Genomic DNA, 16,898 nt, shown 5'->3' with positions numbered 1-16,898 from the left:
CAGTTTATAGTTTAGCTTTGAAACAAAGATGATAACAGCCCTTTCCCAAAACAAAACCTGTTCCTGCCTGGGGACTAGACTGCCTTTGTAGGACTAACGAATTAGCCACAAGATTAGAAATTATGGTTTAGGAGTTATACAGCTAGAGACTGCAAGATTCTGACCCTCCCCAAATTGCTCCTGGGAATAACATCACTATTGTAAAAGCTCAGATCAGGGCCTGAGATATTTTGCAGACCCTGCACTTGATGATCAGCGGGCACCACTCAGATCCATAAACTGGCTCATCTGGTCTTGTGGCCCCCACCCAGGACCTGACTCAGCACAAGAGGACAGCTTCAACTCCCTGTGATTTCATGAGACCCAACCAATCAACACTCCCAACTCACCGGCCCCTACCCACCAAATTATCCTTAAAAACTCCGTCCTGGAATTCTCAGGGAGACTGATTTGAGTCACAATAAAACTCCAGTCTCTCGTACAGCCAGCTCTGCATGAATTAAACTCTCCTTATTGCAATTCCCTTGTCTTGACAAACTGGCTTTGTCTAGGCAGAGGGTAAGGTGAACCCAGTGGGTGATTACATGATCTCCCTGAGCGATGTTAAGCAGCCCCTTCTGTGGGCCTTGGGGTCTATTACCGTTTGCCAAAGTAGGACAGCAGTCGGGCTAACTGATGTCTAAGCCTCTCGGTTCTAAAGGCTGGAAGCCACCTCCTCCCTCATTTCAGAATGGGTCTCATTCTCTTTTCCAATCTCACCGCCTCACCCCAGTTCAAGACCCTCATTCCCACTTCCCTAGGGCCTTCCTGAAGGGAAGCTCACCCACGCATGGCGTCATCTTGTGAATCTCTAGCTCACAACCTCCAAAATGTTCTTACTGTCTGACACACCTGCCCCATATCTGTCATCCTGGGGTTCAAGGCCTCCCCCATGGTGCCACCCACCTGCTGTGCTCTGACACAGCAGGGGTCTTTCCTGGGGTCCTAACCATGCTCGTGCAGTTCCCACTACATGGAATGCCTTTCCTTCCCCACCATCAGCCTCCCGGACTCTCTCCCAGTGACCTTCCTTGGCTAGACCCGGGTTCTAGCCTCCCCACCACCACCACAGAGACTCCCCGGTGTCAGTCTTTGACATAAAACAGAGATACTATACTCACCTTTTAGTGAGTTCTAAGGATTAAAGCACTTTAAAAAGTGGCTGGCAGCTGGGCTCGGTGGCTCAAGCCTGTAATCCCAGCACTTTGGGAGGCCGAGACGGACGGATCACGAGGTCAGGAGATCAAGACCCTCCTGGCTAACACGGTGAAACCCCGTCTCTACTAAAAAATACAAAAAACTAGCCGGGCGAGGTGGCGGGCGTCTGTGGTCCCAGCTACTCTGGAGGCTGAGGCAGGAGAATGGCATGAACCCAGGAGGCGGAGCTTGCAGTGAGCTGAGATCCGGCCACTGCACTCCAGCCTGGGCGACAGAGCAAGACTCCGTCTCAAAAAAAATAAATAAAATAAAATAAAAATAAAAAAAATAAAAAGTGGCTGGCACATAAATGGCAACTGCTAAGACTTATTTCCACTCTCAGGAAGCGTGAGAATGACACAGGAAACGGGGAAAGGGCCTGGCCCCGTGCCCCACACACAGCAAGACTTTTCCTGCTTGTAGCATTTCATAGTTCTTAAAGCAATGCTGTCATCTTCTGTGGTTTTATTTATTTTTTTGGAGACAGAGTCTCGCTGTTGTCCAGGCTGGAGTACAGGGGCAGGATGGCAGTATCAGAGCTCACTGTGATCTTGAACTCCTGGGCTCCAGCGATCCTCCCACCTCAGGCTCCTGAATGGCTAGGACCACAGATGTGTGCCACCACACCTGGCTGATTTTTGGGTTTTTTTACAGAGGGGGTCTCACTATGTTCCCCAGGCTGGTCTTGAACTCCTGCCCTCAGGTGATCCTCCTGCCTTGGCCTCCCAAAGTGCTGTGGTTTTAAATGTGCTGTTCTCCTGGGCTTCTTCCTCTTTCCCCTCTTCCTCAACTCACCAATTAAACCACAACAGACACTTCCTGAGGGCTGGGCCATGTCTCCCCTCAGTCTCCATCCCCTGACCTAGCACAGGCCCTGCATCTAGTAAGCATTCAAAACAACACCGAACTCTTCTGCTCCCGCTTCACTCCAGCTGGGTCGAGAGGCCATGGAGATACAGTGTGTCCTGGTCTAAGGGTCCCAGAGCTGAGAACCAGGAAGGAGATGCCTGCCCTCACTGGACACCCTTCCCTGCAGCCCATGTCTGAGTTCCTCAAGTCCTTAGGTCACATCAGCAAGGCAGATGTGGAGTCATGGGCTCAGCTGTGGGGCAGTGTGGATCACAGGAGGGCAGGCAGAGCTGCTTCACATGCCGAAGAAGGCAGGACTCAGCCAGGAGCTAGAGCTGCTTTCCAATCCCAGGGAACCAGGGCAAAGTGAACCCACTGCCCTCTGTTCCTGATCACCAAGCCCACTGCTGTCACTTGAAACAACTTCTGGTTCCTCTGGCCCCAGAAGGTACTCCATGGACTTATTTTTCTCCCTGAGTTCCATATCTCAGATACACACACGTTGCATTACCAGGACATGTCAGTGACATGGCCCTGAGGGTAGGTGGTTTCACACCTGCCTCTTTGGGGCCCCAAGTCTCCTCCCAGCCTGGGAACACCTCAAGGTCTCCTAGGCTGTTATATAAGATTGCAAGGGCTCACGTGACTGCTCCCTAGAAAAACAGAGTGTCTGTCCTGGTTTTCTGACATAGACATATATTAATAATCATTTGAGAGTAGAGATAGTCCTTGGGAGTCCTTGAGTTCAACCTTCTCATTTTACAGATGAGGAAAACTGAGGCCCAGAGGAGAAGGGACTTGTCCAGGATGAGAATGGGCCAGGACTCATTCTCCTGACCACTGCCGAGAGAGCTACGAGTTACAGGCCACTGCCAGCGCCGCGTGGATCCCTGGCACGTGCCACGAAGTGTCCATTTCACAGGCAGGGAACTAGCCTGAAGTCCCAGCGTGGGCATGCCAACGCCCCTACCCTGATTCTCGAATCTTCGCCAAACCCTCTTACAGGCCAACACTCGGGGCCTTTGTGAGGGGAAACTAGCCCTGGATCACTCGGGTGGTGGCGGGGCTTGTACGTGACGCCACCACCCCACGGGCGTGACGAGACACGCGAGGCTGGCGTCCGGGCATGCGCGGGCCGCGCGGGGCGGCCCTGGGCTCCCATTGGCTCCCGTCGGCCGGAGGGGCGGGGCCTCGCGCGCCGCGCTTCCTCCAGCCTCAGCTTCCGCGTAGCTTCCCGGACAGCTGGATCCTGAGCGGGAGCCAGAGTGCGGCCGGTGGCGGGCTTGGCGGCGGGGCAGGATTCCGGGCAGGAGCCTGGCCTCTCAGGTGGCGGGCTCTGTGTCCCTGCGTGGTGAGAGCACGGCGACGTCTGGCCCGGGCCCCCGTCCCCGGCTGGCGGTGCGCCTTGTCCTGCCTGGGCATCCCGGTCGACCTCCGTTCTTGACCGTAGCAACCCGCACCCCTCCCACCAGTGCCCGGTCTGCACTCTTGGCCCCTCCAGGCAGCGCCGCTCAACCTTGCGAACCCAGCCCGGGACCCCTTACCGTCCTCACTGAGAGCTTGAGGAGACCTCCAACTCCCCCGTCCCTGGCTCTCGGTAACTGCTGTTTCTCTTTGCCTTTGCAGATGGACGGGACAGAAGGCAGTACCGGGCAGCCCGGCCCCGCTGAGCGGTCCCACCGAAGCAGCGTGTCCTCCGTGGGAGCCCGAGGTGGGTCCCGCCCGCATCTCCTCTCTTCCACACCCTCCTGGGACCCTAGCCCCGGAGAAGTGGCTCTGGCTTGTCTTCTTTTTCATTAAAGATAATTTATGTATCAACTAAGAAATAATAAGGTACATTCAGATGTGGAAAACTCACAGAAGTCAGAACTGAAATCCCAGCTATTCAGGAGGCTGAGGCAGGAGAATCGCTTGAACCCGAGAGGCGGAGGTTGCAGTGAGCTGAGATTGCACCATTGCACTCCAGCCTGGGCAATGAGAGTAAAACTCCATCATCTCAAAAAAAAAAAGAAAAAGAAAAAGAAAGCAGGGATCATGATCTTCATTTGATAGGGAGAAAACTGGGCCCTAGGGAGGTTAAGTCGCAGGCAGGCTGTGGAAGCTGTCCAGGTGATCATGTACTGCAGCTTCCGGTGCCTCAGTTCTCCTTGCCTGTGAAGTGGATCTGAACCTGAGCCTCCTGGAAGTGATTTTTTGATCTCTGAGAGTAGCTGCTGGAGCATAACAGACTGGGGGTCCAAGAAGCACCTTCCCTTGTGTAGATGAGAAACCGTGCCCTTCCACACACTCTTGGAGGGAGGAGTATTAGCTCTACTTTTACAGATGAGGCAACTGACACTTAAATTGGCTCGCTGAAGTTGGCCAGCGACCAGGCAGGGATGGGAACCCGAGTATGTCGGCCCCAAAGCCCGGCGTTCCTTCGCCTTGCCTGCAGTCCCAGGGATGGAGATTTGAATCTGGTTGCTCTTCTAGGTGTCTCCGTTTGGCTCTGGAACCCACAAGTTGTCACAGGGAACTCTCAGCTATTTGGGCTGTTCTTCCCTAGGCTGCTTCAGGCTGACCTGAAAGACCCAGTATTGACTCCTGAGGCTTAAAGAGTCCTAAGACTTGAAGAGTCCTAAGGAAGCTGAGAACTTGCTTTAACCTGGGTGACCTAAGGAATCCTCTCTTCCCATCTTAGCCTGAGTCAGAGAGAGACTTGCCTGAGGACAGCAGTGGGTTACCAGCTCTCGCTGCTGCCAGACAGATAGACAGACTGCCATAGCCTCAGGATGGTTTCAGCCTCTCTGTGCCGTAATTTCACATCTGTGGAATGTTCTTGTTCAGGGCAGAACAGCTGAATCCTTGGGGCAGCTATGGCGGTGAAGGGCAGGTTTGCAATGGCCAGGCTTAATTTTAATCTTGGGGGATTGGGGTGGGGCTGGTCTCTGGGCAGGAGTTACTGGGTTTCTGGGTGGTTTGAGGGCGTCAAGGAAGCACTAATAGACAGCAGCCATGATAGGGTCTTTTGGGGCTGCTGGGGCTCTGCCTCTGGCGTGGACTCTTGTCTCAGGAGTGTAGCCCTGGTCACCCCTGAGGGGTGTAGGGTGGGGGCTCCAGCCCCAGTGGGTGGTAGAGGGTACCTGGTTGGCCTGGCCTGGTTGTACCAGGCAGAGGCCTCAGCTGAGCCTGCCTGGCCTCCATCACAGCGGCTGACGTGCTGGTATACCTGGCGGATGACACAGTGGTGCCCCTGGCTGTGGAGAACCTACCCTCGCTCAGTGCCCATGAGCTGCACCGCGCTGTCCGCGAGGTCCTGCAGCTCCCGGACATTGCCCTGGATGTCTTCGCGCTCTGGCTGGTCTCCCCTCTGCTGGGTAAGGCTTGGCAGTGAGGAGCCCAGGCTGGAGGGTTGGAAGAGCACTGACCAGTACAGGAGGGAGGGGCAGTGTTTGGAGCTGCTGGCCACTGCGCATGGGGGAAGGTGGGACTTGGGTTTATCCTGAGCTGTCCACCCATCTAAGCACCTAGAGCCCTGAGAAGGCCCCCGCTCCTGGCCCTGCTGTCTGTCTTTCTGCTGGTGGTGGAGGGGTGGCCACGCCTGCCCCCCAGGTCGTGCTGGGGCTGGGCGGTCTGGGAACGGTACTGCAGGAGGGAGGGAGGAAGGGGGCCTTGTCTGCCGAGCATAACCTTTGCCACAACCTGGGTGGTGTTTGGGAGCCTTGATTTCACCTTATCCTCAGGCCCAGGCCAGTCTTGCAGATGAGGAAGTTGTGGTTAAGGTGGTGAGACCACTGTGTGGCAGGAGCAAGACAGATTCAGACCTGAGTGGCTTCCCGGTCAGCCTCTTTGAACTGTTTCTGTTCCTTGGGGACAGGGAGGAGAAGGGACATGGCCCAGGAAATAGGCCCCTCTGACCCTGAGGCTCTTAGCGAGGGTGGGAAGAGTAGACTTGACTTCTCTGGGAGGGGGGCCTCCAGCCCTGCCTGGCTGGCCTCGTGACCACCCACATCCTGCCCTTTCAGGCTGAGATTGCAAGATGGAGGGACTTGGGGGCAGTGGCTCTCTGGACCCTCAGCCCGGGGTCCCTCAGTGAACAGGGTCTCTGAGCCTGCTGGTTCGCACAGGAGGGGGTCAAGGAAGAGGCTGCCCCATGTCGTTGTTTAGTAAATCGGTGCCGTGGTCAGGCGAGTTTTCTTAGCTTACACATTCCCTTCGTTGTAGAGGAACACAGGCAAGAAGGGGGTGACCAGTCCCAGGACAGCCTGGGTCAGGCCCAAGGGTTATGTCTTCTGCGGTTGCTGGTGGGGGGAGAGCGAACATTTGGCACCCCCGTTCCCCACCCTTATCCTCCCCTCCACCCCCTCCCCTCTGCCAGTAGGAGCTTCCTGCTCAGCTGCTGCTGGGAGCTTCTCGCCCATCCTCTTCCTGCTGCCCCGGCTCCTCGGCCGCACCGTGCCCAGCCCAGTCACCTCCCCTTCACCTCCGGGCCTCGGGTCAGGACTGTGGGCCCCTTGGTTTGTGTCTGAAAGCTAGGGGTACAGTTCTGCATGGGTCGGCCCCTGCCCTGCCTCGAGAAGCTCCCCGAGCCTGCTGGGCAGCCTGTCTCCGCCTCTCACCTCCTCCGTCCCCGCTCCCTCCTCGCCACATTCCCGCTCTCCCACAGCCGGAGGCTGGAACTGACATGAATGGGCTGCTTTGTTGCCCAGCCCACGCAGGAGGATGGTGGCAGAAGACCCCGGCACATAGTCAGCACCCACTCTGTTCCCAGGCTGGGTTCAGGGAGGTTGAAAAGCCACTTCAGCTGTGACTTGGGCCTCCCAGAACCCTTGCCCCCCTGTCCCCACACTCCTGATAGGGTGAACCAGTGACAGATGCTCCAGGGCCGCGAGTGCCCTGCAAGGGCAGGGAGGGGCGCCGGCTTCTGGAGCTGCCCTTCATACCGGATGTTTTGGCAGGACTTAGCCTTCTCAATGCCATTGTCGCTCTGCATGGAACAGGGCTCCAGGGACCTTCCGTCCCATTTAGACAACAGCCTCCAGGCAGGAAGGCCCCATCTGGAAGTCTCTGGGACTGCACTGAAGACAGGAAGGAGTCTTTTGAGCTGCTGGGGCTTGGGGTTAAGGCTGGTCAGGGCTGGGCTGTAGACAGCAGGAAGGGCATCCTTATCTCCAGGGTGTCTCTAGGCCCCATCTAGTCAGTTACTGCGCTCGTTCCACGAGGACGTGCAAAGCCTCTCTCAGGCTACGTGGTATTCTAGATGCTGGGAATACTGGAGGGAAGGCACTGGTGGAACTTAATTTAACTTTATTTTATTTATTTATTTTTTATTTTTTATTTTTTTGAGACAGAGTCTCACTCTGTTGCCCAGGTTGGAGTGCAGTGGTGCAATTCTGGCTCACTGCAACCTCTGCCTCTTGGGTTCAAGCGATTCTCCTGCCTCAGCCTCCCGAGTAGCTGGGATTACAAGCAAGTGACACCACGCCTGGCTAATTTTTGTATTTTTAGTGGAGACGGGGTTTTGCCGTGTTGACCAGGCTGGTCTTGAACTCCTGACCTCAAGTGATCCACCCGCCTCAGCCTCCCAAAGTGCTGGGATTACAGGCGTGAGCCACCGCGCCCAACCACCATTGGAACTTTAGAGCCTAAAGTATGGTGAAGGGAGGTTTAGGAAGCAGAGCTCTGTTCCTGTTTAGCCACTAGCCCCATGTGGCCTCAGGCATTGTGCCTTCCCGAGCTTCAGTTTCCCCGCTGTAAAGTGGGTGATCTCTGTGTCCTCCAACCCTGACATCCTTTGAGTTTCCAGACAGAGAGAGCATGAGGACTCTATGAGGGGAGTTGATGGAGCCCTTTCACCCAGTCAATAGGGAGGTGACTACTGGGGGTAAATAAATGGTGTTTCCCTACTGGAGATGGTGACATGGGTGGGGCCCAGGGTTTAGGTTGTAAAGGAGGGCTGTGGAGCCTCTGGGAAATCTGGACCAGAAATGATGGGACCAGAAATGATGGGACAAGAAAAATGATGGGACAAGAAAGGGCTGCAGAGGCTGGATGCAGGGATGAGTCGAAGGGCTGTGGGAAGGGGGCCCAATTGGAGGCTGTGACTGCTCTTCCAGGTGGAAGGCCCAGATAGCCCAAAGAGCAGAGATGAGGACCCCTGGCCTCAGGCCAGCAGGAGAGGCGATCGGCCATCAGTGGGGACCACGGAAGGGTAGAGCGGGGAGATGTGGATCAGGCAGGGCTCAGGAGGCTTGGAGCAAGCTCTGGCTTCTGTACCCCGGTGACAGACATCCCCATACATCTCTGGATGAACTTGGAAGTGGCCTCACACCTCTCAAAGGCAGAGACCCCCATGGCCACTTTTTTTTGGTGGGTGCTGGTGTGTGAGCTGAAAGGCTTTGTCCCTCCTGGCCTGAGGCACTGAGTCCTGGGTCCGGAGCATTGGTGGCATGGGGCAGCCTGGAGTTTGAAGGGCTGGACTGGTGCACTTGGTCATTCTGCCAACCCCTGGTGAGGTCACTGCACCCCAGGGATACAGCGGTGGACAAGTCCGCAGCCCTGTGGGTGGCAGCAGCAGGGAATGTCAGGTAGTGATCAGCCTGTGAAGGCAAACAGATGTGGCGCCATCGGGGTGATGGTAAATTTTGAGGAAGGGCTGCCTTAGTAGTTAGGGGTCCAGGGAAGGCGGTCCTTGAACTAAGACCTGAGTCAGCCACAGGAGGATCTGGGACAAAGGAGTCCAGGAAAAGAGGAACAGCAGGTGCAGAGGCCTTGGCACAAGCAAGCTGGGGATGACTTGAGATTGAAGTCAGGAGATTTAAGAAGGCCAGGGTGGCAGGAGCAGCGCGGGAGAGGCAGTGAGAGGAGATAAGGTGGGAGGGCCAGGCAGGAGCTGGGTTGCGGGTGGGCCACAGAGGTGCAGAGCTTGCAGGATGGAAGGTCGGCTAGAGCTCCTTGGAGGTGTTGGGGGTGGGAAGTGACGACGGGGAGGCCCAGGCTCTGCCAGGGGGAGGGCAAGGCAGCCCCTCGGGTCTCTGGGCCCCAGTTGCCAATTTCAGGTTCTGCTTCCTGATGGCATTGCGGGTTCCTTTGTGCCCTAGCACCTTCCTTCGGCCATAGCCTCCAGCTTCAGCTTGCCCCGGGGCTGCAGTGAACAGTTAGTGGCTGGCTGTGCCTGGAGCCAGACCCTCGTCGCTTGCTGTGTGACTTTGGACAAGGAACTTGACCTCTCTGAGGCTCGTTTGCTCCATGGGTGAAATGGGAGATAGGGTTATTGCAGAGTAAATGGCTCTGGACCCTTGGCACCTGCTCAGTTACTATTGGTTGTGACTGTTGTCATGCTATGCAGTGTGAAAGGTGGGAGGGCAGCCGCTGGACTGGCCGGAGGCTGCATGGGCCGCTCCCCCTCTCGTCCTGCAGAGGTGCAGCTGAAACCCAAGCACCAGCCCTACAAGCTGGGACGCCAGTGGCCGGAGCTGCTGCTGCGCTTCACCAGTGCCCCGGACGACGACGTGGCCATGGGTCGGTGCTGCTGCCTGTCTGTCCTTGTCTCAGGACCACCTGAGTCTGCAGCTCTGGCTCCCAACCCAGCCAGGGCCCTGCCAGCAAGGAGCTGCCCTGACTGAGGGGCAGGGCCTGCGTCTCCCCCAGGCTCCGATAGCCACCACTGGCAGGGGAGGACGGGGTCCCTGAGAGAAGCCCCAGTGGGGGTGGGCTGGGAGCTGCGGGGGCACGTTGGGATGAGCTGCGCACTCCACCCTCTGCCCAGCCCTCCGGTTTTCTCAGCCGGGGTCGGTGAGGTTGGTGGCCGGGGCCTGGGCCAGTCAGGGGAGAGGGGAGGGCTAAGCAGAATGGGGATGCCTGGCAGTGACCTAGCCTGTCTCCCCAGATGAGCCTTTCCTGCAGTTCCGGAGGAACGTATTCTTCCCAAAGCGGCGGGAGCTCCAGGTGAGGCAGGAGCCCTGGTAGCCCCACCAGGCCCAGCCCCTTGTGCCCAGCCTCCTTCTCCCTAGACCTCTGGACATTCGCACCTCGCCCCAGCCCAGCTGAGCGGCTCTCCGTGCCACACCCGCCTGCAGATCCGCGACGAGGAGGTCCTGCGGCTTCTCTATGAGGAGGCCAAGGGCAACGTGCTGGCCGCGCGGTATCCGTGCGACGTGGAGGACTGCGAGGCTCTGGGCGCCCTGGTGTGCCGCGTCCAGCTCGGGCCCTACCAGCCCGGCCAGCCGGCAGCCTGCGCCCTGAGGTGAGGGCCTGTGTGACCTGAGGCGGGGGCGCTGGATGGGGGAGTTTGTCCTTGGAATCGAACTTACAAGCAGTCTTCAAACTTACAAGCAGTCTTTGGTCTCGCAAATTGGGGCAGGGTCCTGGAGTCAGGAGGCCTCAGCCCCACATGCTCACTCTGGCCCTAGGCAGTTGCTCTGCCCCTCAGCCTCCTTTTCCTCACCTGCCCTGGGTAGGAGCCTCAGGTGAAGTGAAGTCTGGGAGAAGAATCTGGAGCCCTGCCTCCGGCCGAGGTCAGAAGAGCTGGGCTTTTGGAGTCACAGCCAGAGACCAACCAAATACTGACCCTTTGTCACCAGTAACAGGCCAGCTTAGTTCCAGACTCCTGGGATGTTCCTCAGGCAGTCAGCATGCTGGTTGTCCACCCCCCAGCCCTTTCTCCAAGAGCCGAGCTCTCTGCTGTGTAACTTAGCAGGGCCTTGGGTGGTGAGGATTGAGTCTGCCCTGCCAAAGTCCAGGCCAGTCTCTGGTCTCCATGGAGGATTATCCTGAGGTTTAGAAATAATTCCAGTGAAGGCGCCAGGCATGGTGGCTCACGCCTGTAATCCCAACATTTTGGGAGGCCAAGGCAGGCAAATCGTTTAACGTCAGGAGTACGAGACCAACCTGGCCAACATGGTGAAACCCCATCTCTACTAAAAACAACAAGTAGCCAGGTGTGGTGGCGTGCACCTGTAATCCCAGCTGTTCGGGAGGCTGAGGCAGGAGAATCACTTGAACCCGGGAGTTGGAGGTTGCAGTGAGCCAAGAGTGTGTCACTGCACTCCAGCCTGGGCAACAGAGTGAGACTCTGTCTTTAAAAAAAAAAAGAACTGAGCGCTCTGACTGCAGCTTATATGATGGCTGGTCCCCAGCCCACACAGTAGCCGCTGCCTGAGGTGGGGAATCAGCTGCGGTTATGCCAGGGCCTCTCCTGCTTCGTGTGTCGGGGGGAGATGCCCTTTCTTTTGTGAGCCTGTGCTGGTTGTAGATTGGCGTTTTCACGTTTTTATCTGGCAGAACAAAGCATTGAGAGCATTAAAACCTCTGCACCGGTTTTGGTTATAAAAGTTCCACCAGTTCAGAAATCCCAGCGGTCCTGACTTGGTGACACAGACATTGCTCTGAAACCCTCCAGCTGCAGTCTGATTCCAGGCGGGTGGGGGCTCTTTGCTTGGCCTCCAGATCTTCCCTCAGCCTCTCGCCTTCGCTGTGAGCTGCAGACCTGGGCCCGCCTCCTGGGCCTCCTTCACTTGCCTGGCTGCCCTGTGTGTCTGTGTGCCCTTCCAGGTGGGGGTAGGGGGACCTCTGCAGTGCGGGGCACACTGCGTGCGCTCAGGGTGGTGGGCTCCTTCCTTTCTGGGGGCGAAGTCTGTCCCTTCGGCTGCTATGAGTTTCCTGGGTGGGTATGTGGTAGCCAACCAGGCAGGAGGCAGGAAGGGTTGGGAGACAGGACCAGGCCCTGTGGGGGACCCTGGCGCACATGGGGCTGCAGTGCAGAGGCTGCTGGCTAAGGCAGGACTGGTGGGAAGTGCAGGAAAGGGGGGGCCCGGGTTCCTGTTCCTGGCTGGAGATGCAGGCATCTGGAGCTGCAGGATGAGCCTTTGGCTTCAGACAGTGACCTCAGGTTGGATGGGCAGAGGGACAGCCCCAGGTGGGCCTCATAGGGAGCCCCATCACAGTCCTTGGCCTGCACTTGGAGAGCTTGTCAGGTTTTAGGGCCGGGGGAGCTCACCCAGGACAGGTGGGGGCGTCACCATCCCCACTCTACAGAGGAAGCGGGAGCAGGACAGGAGGTGCCTCTCACCAGCTGTACAGCTGCTCGTGGCAGAGGCAGGCCAGCCCTGGAGTCTGCCCTACAGAGAGGGGCCAAGAACCGAACCCCCTCCGTCTGGTGCCTGGGTCTCCTCCTGGGCTCCTTACCCAGCGTCTGATTTGGAAGTAGATGTGTGTCCGCTTCCTCCAGGCAGCCCTGCTTCCCCGCCTTCCCCTGTGAGCCTGGCACCTCTAGTTGGGCTGCTAGCACCCGTCTTCCTTCCTCCACAGGGAGAAGCTGGACTCCTTCCTCCCTGCCCACCTCTGTAAGCGGGGCCAGGGTCTCTTTGCTGCCCTCCGGGGCCGCGGGACCAGGGCCGGGCCGGGCGAGCAGGGCCTGCTGAACGCCTACCGCCAGGTGCAGGAGGTTGGCAGCGACGGCGGGTGTGAGGCCGCCCTGGGCACCCACTACCGTGCCTACCTCTTCAAGTGCCACGAGCTGCCCTTCTACGGGTGAGAGGCACAGCACCGCGGTCCCCCAACCCCCCGCAGACTGTCCTTGGGCTTTGCTAGCACAGCTGCCAGTGAGCCCACTTCTGCCCCAGCTGAGCTGTGTCCCCATGAAGTGGTGTCTTGTCCCGAGCACCTCAGGCCCCACCATCCCAAACTGGGCACCTGTCCTCCTCCCCTTTCCCCTGTCAGGGGCTGGGACCCTTTGGACGGGTCCTCTCCTCCTACCTGGCACAGTCACCTGGTCACTGGCCCGGCCGACCTCACCTTCAGCCGGCTGTGTCTGTCACACAAACAAACAGCTCTGTGCACCTACTGCCCACGCGCTCCCTGGGCACTGGAGGCCGCTCTGAGCCAGACACCATGCCCCTGCCTGGTGAAGCTGACGTTCTAGTGGAGAGAGACGAGAACAGAGAGGTTGAGGAGAGCCTGTCAGTGGGCACAGGCGGCAGCCAGGAGACCAGAGGGTGGGGTGTGGCTCGGGCCCTGTGGTCAGAACAGGCGAGATGGTCAGATGCAGGGCATCTGAGGGCAGAGTGACAGGATTTGCCAGATGGATGTGCAGTGGACGAAGCAAAGGAGAGGAGGCAGAGAGGACTGGCCGAAGCCCCTGGCAGATGGTTTCGTCATCGGCTGAGCTGGGGGCGGTGCTGTGGAGCGGTCAGGGAAAGTTTAGGAATGTGATTGTTTTTGTTTTGAGACAGGGTCTTGCTCTGTCACTCAGGCTGGAGTGCAGTGGCACAATCATAGCTCACTGCAGGCTCGACCTCCGGGGCTCAAGCAAGCCTCCTGAGTAGCTGGGACCACAGGTGTGTACCACCATGCCTGGCTTTTTTTTTTTTTTTTTTTTTTGAGATGGAGTTTTGCTCTTGTTGCCCAGGCTGGAGTGCAATGTCATGATCTTGGCTCGCTGCAGCCTCCGCCTCCCGGGTTCAAGCGATTCTCCTGCCTCAGCCTCCCAAGTAGCAGGGACTATAGGCACGTACCACCATGCCTGGCTAATTTTTGTATTTTTAGTAGAGACGGGGCTTCACCATGTTGGCCAGGCTGGCCTCGAACTCCTGACCTCAGTTGATCCGCCCGCCTCGGCCTCCCAAAGTGCTGGGAGCCAGCACGCCCGGCTTAATTTTTGTATTTTGTGTAGAGACGGGGTTTTGCCTGTTGCTCAGGCTGGTCTGGAACTCCTGGGGTCAAGTGATCCTCCCGCCTCAGCCTCCCACAGCACTGGGATCGTAGGCGTGAGCCACCGTGCCCGGCTGGGAGCTTGCTTTGGACATGTTGATTTTGAGATGCTTGTTAGGCGCCCCACTGGCAACTTTGAGTGGGCATCTGGTGTCTAGTGCAGTCTGAACTGGAGCTCATATTTGGTGAATCCTATGCATATGGATGGCACCTGAAGCCTGGAGAGATGCTGGGAGGCAAGTGTGGGCCAGGTGAGAAGGGGCCCTGGGCCCCTAGCAAGGCAGGAGGGCTCCACCCGCAGTAGCTCCGAGCGCACGTCCCGCTTGTCCTCCTGGCAGCCAGCGAGGGATGTGGGCTCCAGCCTGGTGGGCGAGCGTGAGCAGGGATGGAGACAGCGAGTGTGACCAGCTGTCACAGCCCTGCTGTAAAATGGGGTGAAGAAACAGGTCTTGTAGTGATTTTGAGGAGGAGGTGACAGCCATGTGTGCTGACCGGCAGGTGGCCCTCTCCTGGCTGCTTCGGTTTCCTCAGTGAAATCGGAGGTCTGGCCATCAGCTGAGCCTGGGGGACAGAAGTCTTCCAGAGGAGTCTGGAGCGGACGGCCCTAGGATTCAAGGTGGCCTGTGCTGGTCTCCGGCTCCGTCCCATTGCGTGGAGAGAGCGGGGTTTAACTTGGGCTCTGGCTCAGTGGGTGGTGAGGGCAAGGGTGAACCCGAGGGATGGGAGAAGGCAAGGCTGCAGGAGGGACAGGCGGCAGCTCTTCTCAGTTTTGAGCCCTAGAGCCACTCCCCTCACCTCCTCGCGCTTCCCAGCAGGCCCCTGCTGCTGAAAGGTGTCTGCCTGGACAGTGGCCAGCCGGCTCTCCTGGCCGCCTCCTGCAGCCCTGGCCCCCAGACCAAGTGCCAGGCCCACATGACTGGTTTGCTCCACGCCTGGGGCCACGCACTTCCCTCCGCCTGCAGTGCCCACCCTTCTGTGTGCCATCAGGCCCTTCTCCCTCCAGTCACACACTGCCAGCTCAGATGCTGTCTCCCCACGAAGCCTCCCCTTCATCCCACCTCCGTTTCTCCCTTCCCCAGAGCGGGTTTAGTCACCCAAACAGCAGAAGCTTCTCAGGGCCCAGGCTGGGGCCTCGAGCAGCCTCCCTCAGCATTTTTGATGCCGGCCAGAGGCTGACCCCAGTCTGCTCCCTAGATGTGCCTTCTTCCACGGCGAGGTTGACAAGCCGGCCCAAGGCTTTTTGCACCGGGGTGGGCGCAAGCCAGTTTCTGTGGCCATCAGTCTGGAAGGCGTGCACGTCATCGACAGCAGAGAGAAGGTACCGCCCCCAGCTCCTCCAGGGTGGAGAGGATGGGAGGGGGCTCCTGACTCAGGTCTTCCTGGTTCCTCTGGGCCTGTGGAGGCCTGGGGGCAAGGTGGGTGGACTATCTGGGAGGGACCCTGCCTCCCTCAGATGTCTTTGTAGCCCCTGAGGGTGATCCTGGGTCCTCTTGCCCAACATGCTAGGCTGTGGCGTGGCCGGGGCAGGGGAGGCCGCAGCTGGGACTTCCACCCCTGAGTGGAGGGAGGGCAGCAGGGCCCTCTGTTCTGCCCGGCTGATGGCTAGAGAGCAGCCTGGTGCTCCAGAAGACCCTGTTGCGGGGGAGCCCTCTTCGGCTGACCATGTCCTCTTCCTGTGTTTGGTGGCCAGCCCTGGGTAGAGGACTGCGTCAGCAGCCAGCCCCGTGGGGCAGATTACCTGTCCCTGGCAGAAATTCACCCCTAAGCCAGCAGAGGAGTTTTGACTGGCTTCTGGTTGTCCCGGAAGAGGGACCTCAGCCCCTCCTGCCATCTGTGCCCTGGGAGGCAGGGCCCAGCTCAGCCTCATGCTAGATGCCACCCCCGACCTCATAGAATAGGCTCCCCTTCCCCACCTGCCTCCTCTCCCACGTGCATCCCCAGCTGTCAGGGGCTTGGCCCGCTGGTGGGACTGTTGTGGGAGAGGGGATCTCAGCCTCCCTGGACCGCAGCCCCCGGAAGGCTCTGATGAAAGCTGAGGCTCTTTCCTTAGAGAAACACACGAACAAATGTAGACTCAGCCTTGGAGAGGCCCACACCCTGGCCAGGTGTCCCCTCCTGGTGGTGTCTGAGTGGGATGGGGTGGGGAGCAGACCTCTGCCCAGGGGTCAAGCCTGGCTCTGTGTCTCCTGCTGGCCAGCACGTCCTGCTGGGCCTGCGCTTCCAGGAGCTGTCGTGGGACCACACCTCCCCCGAGGAGGAGGAGCCCATCCTGTGGCTGGAGTTCGACGGAGACAGCGAGGGCACGCCTGTCAACAAGCTCCTCAAGATCTACTCCAAGCAGGTAGCGCGGGTGGTGCCTGCACACGGGTGGGGAGGCCGGGCCCAGGTGTCCTGGGTCCCAGACGATTAGAGGCACCAGGCTGGCAGGGAAGGAGGTGAGAAGCTGCCTTGGGCCTGAGGATGAAAGCGGCCTGGGTACAAGGGGTGCCTTGACTCCTGCTGACCCAGAGCCGCCCTGGGAGGTCAGGAGGCCTGGTCTGCGGACTCCACACCGGTGGCAGTGGCAGCTGTGGGTTCTGGCAGCTGTTTGTTGAGGGCTTGCCCAGTGCTTTGAGACCAGCCTGCACCCTCCCCTCCTGTCCCCAAGAGCAGTGCTGTTGTGATGCTGCTCACAGTCACCCACGGTGGGCGTGGAAGCACTGGGCCTCTCCAAGGCTGTGTTTGATTTTCCCCTTCATTCGGCGTGTTTTACTCAGCACCAAGCACCTCTTCCACCCCAGCCTCCCTCCCCTGCCCCTTCCTCTCCCACTTGGGTCACATCAGAGGCCCCTCCCTGCCGCAGGGCCCTTTCAGGACTGCTCCCACCCCGTCCTGCCTTCATCTTGGGTCTCTCTGGATCCTTCATCCCACACCTCTCCAGCTTCCTTTTGGTGCCCTTCCCCACCTTCACCCCGCCCTTCACAGCCAGACCCCACCCCTGTGCCTCCCACGCTGGGGGCTGCTCCTAGACCCATGGGCCTCGGCTTTGCCACAGGAGGCCCCTCCCCCTTCTCAGCTTAACCACACGCTCCTGGAAGCTTCTTTCCGCCCCCACCAGCCACCTCCCCCAGCTTCCCTTGCTGCTC

General features: G+C 58.7%; 1 protein-coding gene across 9 annotated transcripts in view; it reads left to right on the top strand.

Moving 5' to 3' along the window:
• Positions 1-3,311: 3,311 nt before the first annotated feature.
• FRMD8 (FERM domain containing 8) overlaps positions 3,312-16,898 on the top strand; it is a 32,345-nt gene continuing 18,758 nt past the window's right edge. For 4 of the 9 annotated variants that reach the window (XR_013403277.1, XM_077961034.1, XM_028832787.2 and 1 more), the window contains exons 1-9: positions 3,312-3,436; positions 3,712-3,796; positions 5,274-5,441; positions 9,484-9,585; positions 9,953-10,011; positions 10,143-10,309; positions 12,373-12,594; positions 14,968-15,091; positions 15,971-16,114. Coding sequence is in view for 8 of the 9 variants with exons in the window: in XM_077961034.1 (XP_077817160.1) it covers positions 3,712-3,796; positions 5,274-5,441; positions 9,484-9,585; positions 9,953-10,011; positions 10,143-10,309; positions 12,373-12,594; positions 14,968-15,091; positions 15,971-16,114 (1,071 nt within the window). In the remaining variant the exon portion in view is untranslated. 9 annotated transcript variants of the gene reach the window in all.

Source organism: Macaca mulatta, chromosome 14, assembly GCF_049350105.2.
Source record: "Macaca mulatta isolate MMU2019108-1 chromosome 14, T2T-MMU8v2.0, whole genome shotgun sequence".
Lineage (NCBI taxonomy): Eukaryota > Metazoa > Chordata > Mammalia > Primates > Cercopithecidae > Macaca > Macaca mulatta.
This window is presented reverse-complemented; position numbering and strand designations above follow the sequence as displayed.